The following is a 14,212-nucleotide window of genomic DNA, read 5'->3' on the forward strand; positions in this document are numbered from 1 at the left end:
CGGAGGATGCGATTAAGAAGTGAGGTACAGCGCGCACCTAGCGAGTGCCCTACGCGCTGTGTCGCGGTCGTGCTTGCTGGAAGATATTAGACTAGTGCATGCGGACAATCTATGGTTCAGGAGCGCTGAGGAGCACCGCGCGGGTCGCGACAACAGGCAGGGGCAGCGCAGGGCTCTGGCTGATGGTCGACCTCCACCAACGTCCAGCGCCCTCTGCGCAACGACAACCATCGCGAACCGACAGCGCATCATCTCGAGGAGAAGGAGCACATACCGCGAGGGTCATGCAAGTTGCGCGTCGTCAATAAAATCCAGGCCGGGCCAAACAGGAACTGCCGATCACGGGGTCGCTCCAGCGCGCTCCAGGCCAACGTTGGGCACAGCGGAGCAGGCGCGGATATTGGCCTTGGGCAACACGCCGACAAGTCAGTCTAGGAAGAGCCTCGAGAGGGGTTCACGGGATCCCCAGAGCGGGTTTCGGGAGCGCGCGGCGCAGATAAGCGGGAAATGCGTTGACGTAGAGGACGTATGACGAGTGGCAGTGGTCGCAAGGCTACAGAGGGAGCAAAGCTGGTCAAGCCAAACGAGTTGCAACTTGCTCCGCCCCAGTGCCAAGACCTCCGCCTCGGCCAAGAGCAATTCCCGCCACCCGCTGCACTGTGTCAATAGATGGAGAGTTGGCAGCGGAGCGGGACGCTTCTGGCGTTGCGTTTCTGTTCCCCAAGGTCGTGTACTTCAAGACTGCCCTGGACGCAGTGGTTGCGCTCTGACGCAAGAGGCAACACGAGGTAGCGGACAGGAACACAGGTGGCCATCACATCCCAAATGTGTTTATGCACACAATAGTCCTGGATATAACATCTAGAGTATATAGGTATTACGGTAATAGGTCAACGCTTCAGTAGCAGCAAGCGCTTCTGTTTGCCAATCACAACTGACAGTTTTTGCAACGTACGTCCATTTTCCGCAGAAAAGCCAGAAGTCAATTCCCAGGTACCACGGCCGTTGAAAAACCGGGCCAGACGCCTTGTCACCGACGAGAGTTTTGAACGAGAAATTGAAACAGGAACACACGATGATATCAACGAGAAAAATGAAGTCCCAGAAGCTGTCCAGAGTACCCGTGCCTGCTCATTGACGCACCAGTTTCACTGGTGCAGTGGGCCCCTCTCAACCGCCAGCCGATCCCGTCTGCGTGTCCAATGCTGCCGTAGACCGAGGACACTTGACGACAAGATCGGTACAGCCCCAAGCCGGTCTTCACAAACCGGCCTTCACGCCAGAATGTCCATAAGCTCTGCTCTTAATACCGTCCTTCACAGCAACGAATCCAGCCTCGTAAAGACACTCAGGCAGGCGGCGACCACCTATAGACCATCATTAGTACGGGCTATATAACCAGAAGCCTGAATACTCACCTCAAGCTGCAACTCCTTGTCTTTGTTGCGGTTGACTTCTTCATTGACCACCTGGCTGAGGTTCGCACCGACACCACCAGCACCTCCTGGCCGCCGTGCGAACGGCCATTGCGAGTACTCGGCGAGGAGCTCATCCACCTGCGCGAACGCTCGTTCCCTAGCTTCATGTCCGAGAGTGGTGAGAGCATTCTCGAGGACGTTGGCCGCATATGCGGCGCATACCATCGCTATCGTTCGTAGGTATCTGAATTCCATCTCCTCTGGGAGGAATTGACTGGCAGGGAGAACGACCGTGCGACTCGTGAGAACGTTCCTTACTCGCCGCCGTATCTCTTCTTTTGCCCCACCATCCGCAACGGGATGAGTGGCCATATCAAATAGCAAAAAGTTCTTCTTCTCTGTGCGCAAGATACCCTTATCCACAAGACCTTTACACAACCGCTCACGCACCTGTTTAAGCTGATAGCCAATCTTCATAAGGTTCCACGTCTCGCCTGTGTGCCCAAGTCAGCGGCGCGGCCGATAGGTTTCTCAGAGGGGGACGGACCACTGAGAAGGTCAATCCAGGAATTGACACTCATCTTCTCGCTCGACTTCATCATCTTCAGCGTCTCATCCAGCAGTACCTCCCCGGTCATGGTATCATCGATAACCTCGATAACGCGGTCGGCGAGCTGGAACCGCCGTCTTGAAGGGTCCTTTTGCATGCTGATACGGCCCCTGAAAGCCAACTCAATCACGATGCACCCTCTGAGCGCATACGATATATTGTCGTTCCAGAATGAGAGATATCCCTAGTCCGAGATCAACTGGCGTTCTTTACAGACGGCGATCACCCCAGGCCCTACCTGCTTATCCTTCAACCCCATGAGAATAACTTCCTCCATCAGCGTCAGTTTCGGTTGCTTATTTCTTTCCGCGCTTTCACTAATATCCCGCGGGTCGAACGCAATCTTGTGGCCATTGGCGGTGCTCTCATATGAGGTTTCTGGCGTGCGGTCGTCGATCCTCCTAGGCCCAGGCGAGCTGACCCGACTGCCATCCTCTTCTCCATTGTTGTTTCCAGCGGCCCCCCCTCTCCGGCGCGTGAGTCCAGACGTACTTGAAGCCATATGTGGTGCAGAAAGTGTGTATCGAATGCCTTTGTTCGGATTATAGGTGAGGCTCCGCGCTGGAAGCAGGGTTGGCCCGTCGCAGGCGGAGGCGCATGCGTAGGGGGGAGTGGTCCGAGGCGTGCAAACACCACTAGGGAGAGGTTGGTTGCCCGAAGCAGAGGCGGGAACAATAGGGGCAATAACAATTGTTATTTGCGCGTGTTGCGTTGTCTAACGTGGGACGATCCTGCGAAGTTCAGCAGAGGGAGGTTGCGGCGTCGGCCTTGCTCCTTGGCGCGCCGCTTTTTTGGGAGCCCGCCAGGAGGGCAAAAGCATCACGCCGAAGCATACTACACAGGACGGTATTCTTCCAAAACCTGTAAGTTACATTAAGTGAGGACAGCACCATTATCTTATTGAGAATACACGGCTTGCCAATCCTGGGCGTATGATTTTACAAGTAGCGGAATAAATCTAACAAGTCGGATGATTGCCGACTACCCAATTCCTGCCACATACTTCGAAACTAGCAACGCTCTCCACCCTAGACTGCTCAGTGCGCTGGGAAAGGGATCAGCTTGTCTGTAGTCCAATAGTTATATGCGCGCTTACCGTCGGGCTGAGCCAGGATATAGTCCACTGCTTGCTTGACTGGACCATGATTAGTCTGCGCCTTGGAGATCCAGAGCTCAATTGATGCACATACCGCTGTGAATGGCATCCGCCTCCTTGTCCGGGATTTCAATGCTGAATTCCTACCCCGAGTCAGACTCCATATCGATTGTTCCCAGTCGCTGGGTAACCAACCTCCTCGATAGCCATCACCACCTCCACAGTGTCAAGGCTGTCGAGCCCGAGATCGTTATTGAAGTGGGACTCGGCGTTCAGCTATCGCGCGTATGAGTATATAAGTGTACTATGAGTGGCGATGATGCTCACCTTGGACACATCCGTGACCTGTTCCATTGTTAGCCAAGGTAAGCCCCGACGCGGGAGACTGTCGTTACCTTATCGAAGTTCTTAAGGAGATCCATTATCCTGCCCAAAACCTCTTCTCTTGAAAGACCAGCCGACGCGGCGTAGCATCGTACAGCCTGGAAACGAGCGGACGGAGCAATCTGCTGAATCTGGACCAGGGAACCTCTGGCAATGGGACGGGCAATTGGCGCCTGGCAGCGTGGCGCGGAGCGAATAACCTGCCTTGCAGATCTGAGAAGAGCTGTGCGGAACATGGTGGAGAGTGCTGAGGCTGCGGAGGGCGGGTTGATGGAGGTGGACGATAGAGTAAATTCAAGAGTGACGCTGTCACCAAAGCTTGGAGGTTCATGACCGGGATTATGTAAGCATCCACCAGAACAACCTTGGAAAGATCAAGGTGCTCGTCACGTGATGCTTCGGGACCCAATTGGAGAGCTCGCCCTGTTCAACTCAGAACAACCTCATATAACCACCCACCAGCTACGCCCACGCTCCGCGACCTTCCAGCGCCCGCAATGGCCAGCACAACGCCGTTGATTATGCTGGCGCGCGGCCGCCCTGCTGCCACCCTTCTGAGGCAGACTCAACTCGCGACGCACCGTCCCTCACCCGCCACTGCGGCCTTCTTCTCCACGACGATTGCTCGAGCGGCCACCCCGCATGGCCCTCCGCCGCCAAACTTCAGATTACCGCGTCCTAAGAGGTGGGATGAGGAGAATAAGAGCGCATTGGATAAGGCGGGGGAATACTTCTTGCTGCTGGAGATGTTCCGGGGCATGTATGTGTTGCTGGAGCAGTTTTTCCGGCCACCGTGAGTATCGCCACCATGAGGACTTCTATTCCTCAAGAAATAAAAATGCAGAGTGGGGTTTTGACGGGCGGAAAAAGGTACACCATCTACTATCCTTTCGAGAAGGGTCCCATTTCTCCCCGGTTCCGTGGCGAGCATGCGCTGCGGCGGTATCCCACAGGAGAGGAGCGCTGCATTGCTTGCAAGCTTTGCGAAGCCATTTGCCCGGCCCAGGCTATCACGATTGAGGCAGAAGAGCGTGAAGATGGCAGCAGGAGAACTACTCGCTACGATATCGACATGACCAAGTGTATCTACTGCGGTCTTTGCCAGGAGAGCTGTCCCGTTGATGCAATCGTTGAAAGTGAGTATAAAGCTCCGAATTGCGAAGACCAATGGCTAATCTTCCCAGGTGCCAATGCGGAGTATGCTACGGAAACCAGAGAAGAGCTTCTGTACAACAAGGAGAAACTCCTCGCAAATGGGGACAAGTGGGAGCCAGAGATTGCGGCTGCAGCTCGTGCAGATGCGCCTTACAGATGAGAGATGCCTACAAGGGCTTGAACGTGTAAATATTAGCAGCGAAGTCGGATGTAGCAACAAATCATGATCCCTATTGTGCGAGGATGCGCAGATTCTTGTCAACGCACGGTCTAGACTTGTAACTAAACACGTTACATTCACATGGGAAAGATCCACACAGCTAATGACGCAATCGTGTTATGAGGGATGGGCGGTCGACTGGATAGGGGCTATGTCCTACCATGTTGTTCCCTATCTAAGAGGCTGCCCGCTTCTCTCTCGATAGCAATATGAATGTTTCATCAACTATGAATGAGAGCGATATACATTTGATAAAAGTGAATCGACTCAACTGGCTATACATATCCTATACGGCACCGGAAATGCAACGATTCCGAAATCCACGCGCCGGACTCCCAACAGACGCTATACTATGAGAAGAAACCTGGAAACCCGCCCTTTTGATCTCATCCACTTCCCATTGTCCTATCTCGCCTTAAACGTTCCCTCAAAGCCAGGTCTCTTCTTCACCTTCTTAGCCGGCTTCTTACCCTTCCCCTTGCTCCCCTTATTCCCCTTTTCCTCCTTCCGCTTCTTGAGATTCGCCTCCCTCTTCTTCTGTCTCGCTTCCTGGCTCTTCTGCACGCTTGTGAGACGATCCTTCCACTCCTGCTTGCTCTTTGCCTTCTGCTTCTCCAGCCTCTTTACACTCTTCCGCAGCAATGCGGGGTCATCATGCACCTTCTCACCCTGAGCCCGCTTCTTCGCGTTGAGCCAGGCATCCTTCTCCTCGATATCCTTGCGCTTCGCCTCGTCTAGTGCGCTGAGGCGAGCCCTCTTCTTCTCCGCTGCCTCAAGTGCTGTCTTCACATCGGACTTTCCCTTCTTCTTTCGCGGATCTAGGAACCCTGATAATTTCTCATCCATCTGTTTCCCGTCCTTCCACGCTACTTTAGCGAAAGCGAGATTGGGTTCCTGCTCAGGTGTCGCACGAGGGAATATAGAAGGGGAACCGGAACCGCCCCTTATCCGCGCAAGCTGCTCCTCAGCCTTCAAACGTTCTTCCTCGTCCTTGGCGAGCTGACGATTAGCCTTCCTAGCAGCCTTGCGCTCGGCTTCCTTCCTGCGGCGGGCTTCAATCAGCTCTGCACGGTTCTTTGCAGGACGACCATCGGGGCCGTCGGCTTTTCTTGCGGCGCGAAGGGCTTCCAGTTTTGCGTGAAGACGCGCGCGATACTCATTGTGCTTTTCAGGGTCGTATCGAAACTTGCTTTCTTTCTCTTTCTCTTTCTCCGCAGAGCTATCGTCGGCAATACCTGGTGCTGTAGAGGACATGGAAGATGCGGCTGACACCACTGAACCGGTGGAGGCATTGGACTGTGCCGATGAGGGAGTCGCAGTGTCTTCCACGAGCCCGGATACGTCCAAAGCATTTATCCGCTCGCCGTCCTGATGATCAAAGGTTGCCTCGTCGGCCTCTTCTGCTTCGTCCTCCTCTGCTTCGTCCTCCGCTTCTTCCTTATCGTGCAGACTTGTGCTAAACTCGTTCTGCAGCGCACTTTTGTTCTGTTCTTTCAGCTTCTTTTGCGCCATCTTCTCTTTCCGTTTCTCCCGTTTCTGCTGCCTCTTTTCGGCTTTAGCTTTGGCCCTTGCAGATTGTGGCTCGCTTTGCGCAGCGTTCGGTGATTTCCCCTCTTTAGCAGGCTTCTCATTCTCCTTAGTAGTCTTCGGCTTCTTTCTCTTCAAGCCTTCATATGGCTTCTCCATCTCAATGTCCAGGTCGATGCTCGACGAGTCCTCGCCCTCCTCTTCCCGTTTCCGTTTCCGCGCAGCTTCGTCTAAAACATCCATAGCTGTCTTATGAGAAGCTGGATCCAGCCTCGCTTTCTTCGCAGCTCGTTTCTCGGCTTTGCTCTGCTTCTTCTGCTGCCATTGTGTCTGCAGCGATGAATGTCAGCTCGAGCGCGGGACGGGGGGAGCTGGCGGCGTACACTTGTAATGCTGTCGTCCTTCCCATAATATGTCTCTGCTGGGAGAATAGACATTAAGCCCTCAAATGCGCGGGCATGGCTCCTCAAGCGCTCCTAGGCAACATGTGAGCGAGGGCGGGTGGACGTGAATAGCTTGGTCGCCACAAACCTCTAGGTCGTCCGCCATGATGTCGGAATTGGCAAACTTATGGCACTCGACCTACTTCCTCCGCCTGGACCGACGATGTAACTCGGAATGGGGTCGGGAGCAGTCCGTTTCGCGAAGTCGCGTGCAGGACTTCATCTGCTGGCAAAAAATCGCTGCGTAGTTAGCGGTGGGCCTGCGCCAAGATTCCGACCGCCTCCACTGGCGCTGGCCAATGAGCAACTTCAGCGTATTTACTTGCCTACTTGCTTGCTTCAGCCACAACACACGCATAGATTCGTAAGTCATCAGCCGCAGTTCACTCATTCATATAACAGGCGCAGCTCCTCCGCCATGAGCAATCTCCAGTACCGAGTTTCACAGGAGGGACTTTGATCGACGCATATATACATGCATCTCCATGTCGGCCGTCGAAGCAAAATCACTCTCATCGCTTACGGCGCTCGCATCCAACCCCCCTGCATACCCCAGGAATCCTACTCACGTAAAGCATGAACCCTTGGTATTATACATTGCTCGTGTGCCCGGTAGTAGAGGTATGGATGCTCCGTGGGAGGCCAGCTCCGGGAAAGGTCCTAATCTTTCTCTTAGATGTGTTCCTGTCTCCACTGAAACCTCGCGACAAGGTAGTCACGGCCGAAGACATCCAGAGTTGCCTGTACTATGTCCACGTAAATGAACCAGAAGACGTCCGTCTCATCTCTCAAGTCTCCCCCGTAGAAGCGAGGGAATCTCCTCTAGTCACCGGAAATCCGGCACTCACAGGACGTCCTATTTCGAGGAAGGCCGTCCCTAGCAGTCCGCCGCCCGTCAGTGCGCCCACCGTACCGCGGAGGAAACCAGTAGCAGGAGCACTTTCTCCCGTAAATGATTTTGACAACAGCAACAATGTTCATGCTTCTACCTACTATCGGTATTCTCAGGAGACACCGGGATCTGAGTTCGCTCAGAGCTCGGCCACCTGTATGCCGGAAGCAGAACTCAAACCTCCGTTACCCCCTAGAAGGCCACCCGAATACTGTCCTTCTCCTCTCGGAACTTCTTTGACCCTGATCCGGCGCGATCCTGCTTCTGGAGCGCAATGGAATGTCGCGTGCATCGATGATCCAGCAGTGTTTGATGTTTCTTCATCCGCAGTCAATGATGCCAGCGCTAGGAAGAGGGCGGGCGCACCGATCTACATCGAAGTCACAAATCCCGGATACTCGAAGTTTCTCAATGGTCCAGAGTTTAGGCCAGATCTCATAGCTCGAATGGGCGACCTTACCGCGATATCACCGCAGTCGAACTGGAAGGCCCAGGCTAACGTTGCCTTCGCTCCCGCGGTCCTACCTGCGGCAGGTGATGAAGCCTATCAGGATGACACCCTTTTCCGCCGACGCTTGTGGATGGAGACGGGCAAGCATCAGAGTAGCCACAAGAGAACCGGTTCCCACGAACTATACCTAGGACGGCGCCGTCTAAGGAGCAGCTCAGAAGCTTCACCTACATCTACAGATAACTCAGCCGGGGGAACTCCTCTGGACACGCAAGACCAACCGCACTCATTTCCTGACCCAGAGATTAAGTCCAGCTTTCGAGGCTACGTCTTTCTGAGCCCCTGGAACGGTCGGTGTGAGTTTGTCACTGGAGCGGCTGGAGGGTCACTGAAGGCTAGTGCCAAACCCCACCTCTGACTGATCGGAATTAGCTTACAGGATCACAGTGTCGACATGTTGTTCCTGGACTCCAGGGTGCCCCTCCAGCCGTAACGCAAGTTAGCGAACTGAGGTTCAATCTCCCAAGCAGTTCTAAGAGCTCGTCAACTGCAAGTGATGAGCCAGTAAAGCGATCGTCAATCTTCCATCGCTCAAAGCACGCCCGCAATAACTCGTCAGCATCTGAGATGGACTTATCTCTTGGACAGGAGCACGCAGGCGGTGGCTACGGCGGCAAACAAGCGAAGTTGGGAAAGCTCATTATCGAGGATGAAGGTTTGAAGATGCTGGATTTGTTGGTGGCGGCGAATATGGCCTTGTACTGGAGGGCTTATGAGAAAGTGGACGCAAGGTCTAGGGGTGATCGAAGTTCCACCTAAGGTGTTATTTCTTTGTTGTGGTTTTAGCGGCATAGCGAGTGGCATTTGTTCTGCCATACCGACTTTTGTGGGTCATATTGAAATGCATTATTTCCTCCGTTGATTGGAACGAAATTCCAGGATCGCATGTGAAAGCGGCATATCGTTTCCTGATGTTCTTCCATTGCTTTCTGGTATGGGAAATATGGAGAGCTATAGGGTATTTCATAGCTATTGTAACAGATAGCGTGTAATTTAAGAGATATATTTGTATGACTTTCGGATTCCTGGAAGCGGCCCGACTTGTCTCTCCGAGGATAGGATCCGGAAGGGGAAAACACGCGGGGTGCAGATATAAACCACCCTACTAGCTACTGTGCACGCATTTCGAGCCTCATCCATCATTCCCACTACGTTGCTAGAAGCTGTGAATGATTCAGAACAAAGGACGAATGTCCAGACGCTTGGCAGCTGCATTGCTATCAGCTGTGAATCTTCGATTATTTTGATTGGAAAAAAAGAGTGAAACGTGCTCTGTTTTTCCGAAGGCTCAAGCTACGAGATGGAACCTTTCACTGCGCACCTGTCTGCCAATGAGGATCGCACTTGATGGTCAATGTGACCAACGTAACTGGAGAACACAAATAACCGTTTTATGATCACCTATCAGCGGTGAATGTGAAAGTAAAGATGTCTAATGAGGCTAGTCACCCTCCCGCTACTGAATCGCGCCACCAACCAAACTCAACTCGAGCAGCGCGCCAAATCCCGAGCAACGGGATTTCCTTGAGAATCTTGTGCCAAACTCGCGTTGGTTCTTCCTCTCACTGATAAATCCGAACCTGTCGGCAAAATGAGTCTCAAACCAACCAAGACGGTGAGCTGTTAGAGTGCAGTGGTTGATGCTTGTTGTCCAACCAAATTCAGACGATGCTCGCGCAGCAGTACGACGCTCGTGACAACAAGTTGCACCTCAACGAAATCCCCATCCCGGAGCCGGAGGACCATGAGCTCCTAGTTAAAGTTTCTTGCGCCTCGCTGTGCCATTCCGATCTCATGCTCTTCGAGCCCAATGACCAAGGACTTATCCTAGGCCAGAACCCGCACACAATCGGCCATGAAGCTACAGGCCTAGTTGTGCAGGCCGGCTCAGGAGAGGTGGCCGGTCAGTTCAAGGAAGGTGATCCTGTGGGCTTCATTTGCGCTACCGAATGCTGCTTCCAGTGTAGGCAGTGCAAGGAGGTTCACAATGTCTGGTGCGAGACCGGAAAGACGCAGATACAGGGTTTCTCCGTTGATGGGTATTTCCAGGAGTACGTTGTGGTGGATGCACGCGAGGCCATGGTGCTGCCTGAAGGATGTATGTGGGCTTGAAACAATATTCGCCAAGCTAGACTTAACGCCTGTTCATAGTGGATCCTAAGTCTGCCGCTCCTTTGTTCTGTGCAGGTATCACCGCGTATCACGGCGTAGAGGACTGTGGACTGAAGCCAGGCGAATGGATGGCCATTATTGGATGTGGAGGACTAGGCCACCTCGGTATTCAATATGCGAAGTATGCGTAAGCTCTGAAAGTATACGTACCAGACATTTAACAAGTACAGGGCAATGGGCCTGAAGGTCATCGGTATCGACATTGCGGACCAAGCTCTTGAGGTGGCTACCAAGTGCGGCGCTGACCACGTCTTCAACTCCATGACCGACAAGGACTGGCAGAGGAAGATTGTCCAAATCACCAAGGGCGGCGTCGAAGCTGCTGTCAATTTCACGGCCTCCAAGAAATCGTACGATGACTGCCCGCCTATCATCCGACATGGTATCGGCACTTTGATGGTCGTTGGTATTCCGCAGCAGCCGCTGGAGTTGAACGCCTTTGACATTGCTCTGAACCGGTACAAGGTTAGGGGTTCCAGCAACGGAAGTAGGTTGATAATACCCTAGTTAAAGGGACTATTTGCTCACAAATTCAAGCGTGTTACAACATGAAGCCTGCTATCGAGTTCAGCGCCAAGCATAACATCAAGCCTCATCTTACTACCTACAAACTGGAGGATGTCCCTAAGATGATGGAGCTCATGGTAAGTTCATACCCGTGAACTCGGCGTAGTTGCTGACTCGGCGACAGAAGTCGCACAAGGCTCAGGGCAGGATGGGCGTCGTCTTCGACTGAGGGTTCAATTACGGTGAAATGCATAGAATTGGGAGATGAGGACGGTTTCCTTAACGAGGTGTTCTCATCGGTGTACATCACGTCTGGGATCGCATGCCCGGTTTCTGCATCTGATCAATACAACAGAAAATTTGAATGCATCAGGCGACAGCTTCAGATATACTCTGATGGTGTGCTTCGCAAATGGAACTCCCTTTGAACTGTTCGAACCGATAAGAGCAGACTTGAGAGATCTAGAGCGGTCGACGTGAATCGTGTGAGACGACCACGATCAAACTGTGTAGTTGGCGGAATGAATTGCTTAGTAATCATTTTAACAAGCCACGTGCTCACGCGTACAGGCGGTCGACGCGTCAACATACCTCTGGCACGCTCAACTCAATCAAAGTGCAGCCTCTCACACTCACTCTCCGTACTTCGAAAATGTAACTATCTGTCTCTGGATAGGTTTCCAGCCGCTAACGCACTCAGGCACCGGCTCAAGTCCATTGGCGAACAAGGCACACCAGCATCAAAAGCCACGCGTCTCTACGGGACACCGTCAAATACCGAACGTTTACACAAACCCTTCAAGTGTCCCGGTTCGGCGACCTCGACACGCTCTTCCGACAAGCCCGCTAGAAAGAGAAGAAAAATCAATTACGCAGGTGCGGACGGCGAGAATGATGGCGGTGACAAGGCGTACTCGAACGAGGACAGGCTGGCGCTCGCCACCCGCGACGTGAACCGCTTCCCCGTCTTCAAACCGAAGGATAAGGAAACCATTTTCAAAAAGCAGTTCTCGGTGCCTTTGATCAATAAGGAAAATGGGGCGTACAATCCTTTCAGGCCAGCTCCCTTGCTCGGCATGCGTCAAGGGAGAGTATTCGTTGCGCGACCACTGCACGATCCAAGCGGGGAGTTCGCCATTGTGCTTTATGATCCTACGGTCGATGACAAGCCCGTTCCAAAGGACAATGCAGTGGAGAAGTTGAGCCGAGAAGAGGTCAAAACGCTTGATACACCAGTTGTACACAAAAGTCTAGCGGACATTTTGGGCTTGAAGAAGAAGGTTGAGGAGCGACCGAGAGTACCTGTGGTGATAGATCCGCGGCTGGCGAGGATTCTACGGCCCCATCAGGTTGAAGGTGTCAAATTTCTGTATCGATGTACGACAGGCCTGATTGATGAGAAGGCGAATGGTTGCATTATGGCCGATGAGATGGGTTTGGGCAAAACAGTAAGCCACACGGTGCAAAATCAATTCAACCTCCGCTAAACAGCAACAGCTGCAATGCATAACGCTCATGTGGACCTTGTTGAAACAGTCACCCGAAGCTGGGAAGCCAACAATACAAAAATGCATCATTGCCTGCCCGTCCAGTTTGGTACGCAATTGGGCGAATGAACTGGTCAAGTGGCTCGGGCAAGACGCAATCAATCCCTTCGTCATAGACGGCAAAGCATCAAAAGAAGAGTTGACCCAACAAATACGACAATGGTCAATTGCGACTGGACGCGCCGTTGTGCGTCCTGTCTGCATTGTTTCATATGAGACTCTGCGGCTGAACGTTGGAGAGTTCGGTGACACACCCATTGGATTGCTACTTTGCGATGAAGGTCACCGATTGAAGAATGGAGAAAGCCAGACATTTACCGCATTGAACGGACTGAATGTCCAGAGGAGAGTTATTCTCTCTGGTACTCCTATTCAGAATGACCTGTCTGAATACTTCTCGTTGCTCAATTTTGCCAATCCAAACTATTTGGGCACTAGAAGCGAGTTCCGCAAGCACTACGAAATTCCAATCTTACGCGGTCGCGATGCAGATGGCACAGAAGCCGATCAGCAGAAAGGTAACGAGCGTCTTGCTGAGCTATTAACACTAGTCAACAAGTTCATCATCCGAAGAACGAACGATATTCTGTCGAAATACCTACCAGTCAAGTACGAGCACGTGGTGTTCTGTAACCTGTCACCGCTGCAGAAGGCTCTGTACAATCACTTTCTCCAGTCTCCGGATATCAAGAGCCTCTTGCGTGGGAAGAGCTCGCAACCGCTCAAGGCGATCGATCTACTCAAGAAACTTTGCAACCATCCGGATCTCCTTGATCTTCCCTCAGACTTGCCCGGGTGTGAGAATATCTTACCGGAAGATTTCGTGCCCAAAGATGCGAGAGGTCGCGATCGCGATGTCAAGGTCTGGTACTCTGGCAAGATGCTGGTTCTGGATCGCATGCTGGCCAGGATACGCGCGGATACTAATGACAAGATTGTTCTTATTTCCAACTATACGACAACCTTGGATGTCTTCGCCAATCTATGCCGGTCTCGCGGTTATGGTCATCTTCGGCTCGATGGTACGATGCCCGTTGCCAAACGTCAGAAACTCGTGGACAAGTTCAACGATCCTGATGGCCCGGAATTTGTCTTCCTGTTATCGTCGAAAGCTGGTGGCTGTGGACTCAATCTCATCGGCGCTAATCGTCTTGTTCTCTTTGACCCGGATTGGAATCCAGCCGCGGACCAGCAGGCGCTTGCTCGAGTGTGGCGTGACGGTCAAAAGAAGGACTGTTTTGTGTACCGTTTCATTTCCACAGGAAGCATTGAGGAGAAGATCTTTCAGCGTCAATCACACAAGCAGTCGCTCTCGTCATGTGTGGTCGACTCTGCAGAAGACGTGGAGCGTCACTTCAGTCTTGACTCTCTACGCGAACTCTTCCAATACAGGGACAATACGACAAGCGATACACATGATACGTTCAAATGCAAAAGATGCAGAAAGGAGGACGGAAAGCAGGTTATCAAGGCGCCAGCCATGCTTTACGGAGACACCAGCACCTGGAACCACTTCGTCAATGATGGAGAGAATGGACCGCTGGGCCGAATCCAGGATTTATTGCTTCGACAAGAGACGGCAGCCGATTGCAAAGAGGTCAGCGCTGTGTTCCAGTACATCAGTCATTAGTTACGTATACCGTATATGAGAGATGAACGCAGTGTCGGAGTTGTCGTACTGTTGAGCGGCAATTGCAGCTTCCTTAGACATGACTGAATTAGCTGGTATT

The 14,212-nt window shown here is 52.6% G+C and overlaps 7 protein-coding genes across 7 annotated transcripts; 4 read left to right on the top strand and 3 right to left on the bottom strand.

The window, feature by feature from the left end:
* Positions 1 to 832: 832 nt before the first annotated feature.
* EI97DRAFT_435574 (Golgi phospho protein 3) lies at positions 833 to 2,770 on the bottom strand. Its single transcript, XM_033798893.1, has 4 exons — positions 2,267 to 2,770; positions 1,966 to 2,212; positions 1,419 to 1,912; positions 833 to 1,367 (listed from the first exon to the last, which is right to left on the bottom strand). Exons 1-4 carry the CDS (start codon positions 2,528 to 2,530, stop codon positions 1,317 to 1,319), a joined length of 1,056 nt encoding a protein of 351 aa, XP_033651465.1. The 5' UTR covers positions 2,531 to 2,770; the 3' UTR covers positions 833 to 1,316.
* Positions 2,771 to 3,019: 249 nt separating this feature from the next.
* On the bottom strand, positions 3,020 to 3,761 carry EI97DRAFT_435575 (ACP-like protein). Its single transcript, XM_033798894.1, has 6 exons — positions 3,520 to 3,761; positions 3,452 to 3,469; positions 3,320 to 3,400; positions 3,219 to 3,267; positions 3,125 to 3,163; positions 3,020 to 3,073 (listed from the first exon to the last, which is right to left on the bottom strand). Exons 1-6 carry the CDS (start codon positions 3,742 to 3,744, stop codon positions 3,066 to 3,068), a joined length of 420 nt encoding a protein of 139 aa, XP_033651466.1. The 5' UTR covers positions 3,745 to 3,761; the 3' UTR covers positions 3,020 to 3,065.
* Positions 3,762 to 4,202: 441 nt separating this feature from the next.
* Positions 4,203 to 5,018, top strand: EI97DRAFT_435577 (NADH-quinone oxidoreductase). The gene is made up of 2 exons (XM_033798895.1): positions 4,203 to 4,644; positions 4,693 to 5,018. Exons 1-2 carry the CDS (start codon positions 4,317 to 4,319, stop codon positions 4,821 to 4,823), a joined length of 459 nt encoding a protein of 152 aa, XP_033651467.1. The 5' UTR covers positions 4,203 to 4,316; the 3' UTR covers positions 4,824 to 5,018.
* A 38-nt stretch (positions 5,019 to 5,056) lies between these two features.
* Positions 5,057 to 7,313, bottom strand: EI97DRAFT_469168 (SURF6-domain-containing protein). Its single transcript, XM_033801699.1, has 3 exons — positions 6,942 to 7,313; positions 6,794 to 6,886; positions 5,057 to 6,740 (listed from the first exon to the last, which is right to left on the bottom strand). Exons 1-3 carry the CDS (start codon positions 6,957 to 6,959, stop codon positions 5,289 to 5,291), a joined length of 1,563 nt encoding a protein of 520 aa, XP_033651468.1. The 5' UTR covers positions 6,960 to 7,313; the 3' UTR covers positions 5,057 to 5,288.
* EI97DRAFT_423269 (uncharacterized protein) lies at positions 7,203 to 9,015 on the top strand (the record flags this gene model as incomplete). Its single annotated transcript, XM_033797110.1, has 3 exons — positions 7,203 to 7,474; positions 7,530 to 8,594; positions 8,636 to 9,015. The coding sequence occupies exons 1-3, from the start codon at positions 7,339 to 7,341 to the stop codon at positions 9,013 to 9,015; spliced, it is 1,581 nt and encodes a 526-aa protein (XP_033651469.1). The 5' UTR covers positions 7,203 to 7,338.
* A 683-nt stretch (positions 9,016 to 9,698) lies between these two features.
* Positions 9,699 to 11,376, top strand: EI97DRAFT_138958 (GroES-like protein). The gene is made up of 5 exons (XM_033793186.1): positions 9,699 to 10,354; positions 10,408 to 10,549; positions 10,599 to 10,915; positions 10,966 to 11,072; positions 11,120 to 11,376. Exons 1-5 carry the CDS (start codon positions 9,925 to 9,927, stop codon positions 11,162 to 11,164), a joined length of 1,041 nt encoding a protein of 346 aa, XP_033651470.1. The 5' UTR covers positions 9,699 to 9,924; the 3' UTR covers positions 11,165 to 11,376.
* A 159-nt stretch (positions 11,377 to 11,535) lies between these two features.
* Positions 11,536 to 14,178, top strand: EI97DRAFT_403191 (putative dsDNA-dependent ATPase Rad54). The gene is made up of 3 exons (XM_033796500.1): positions 11,536 to 11,589; positions 11,636 to 12,383; positions 12,433 to 14,178. Coding segments are annotated over exons 1-3 (2,430 nt in total). The 5' UTR covers positions 11,536 to 11,587; the 3' UTR covers positions 14,113 to 14,178.
* Positions 14,179 to 14,212: the final 34 nt, after the last annotated feature.

The sequence above is a fragment of the Westerdykella ornata genome (genome assembly GCF_010094085.1).
Source record: "Westerdykella ornata strain CBS 379.55 unplaced genomic scaffold EI97scaffold_23, whole genome shotgun sequence".
NCBI classification, from domain to species: domain Eukaryota; kingdom Fungi; phylum Ascomycota; class Dothideomycetes; order Pleosporales; family Sporormiaceae; genus Westerdykella; species Westerdykella ornata.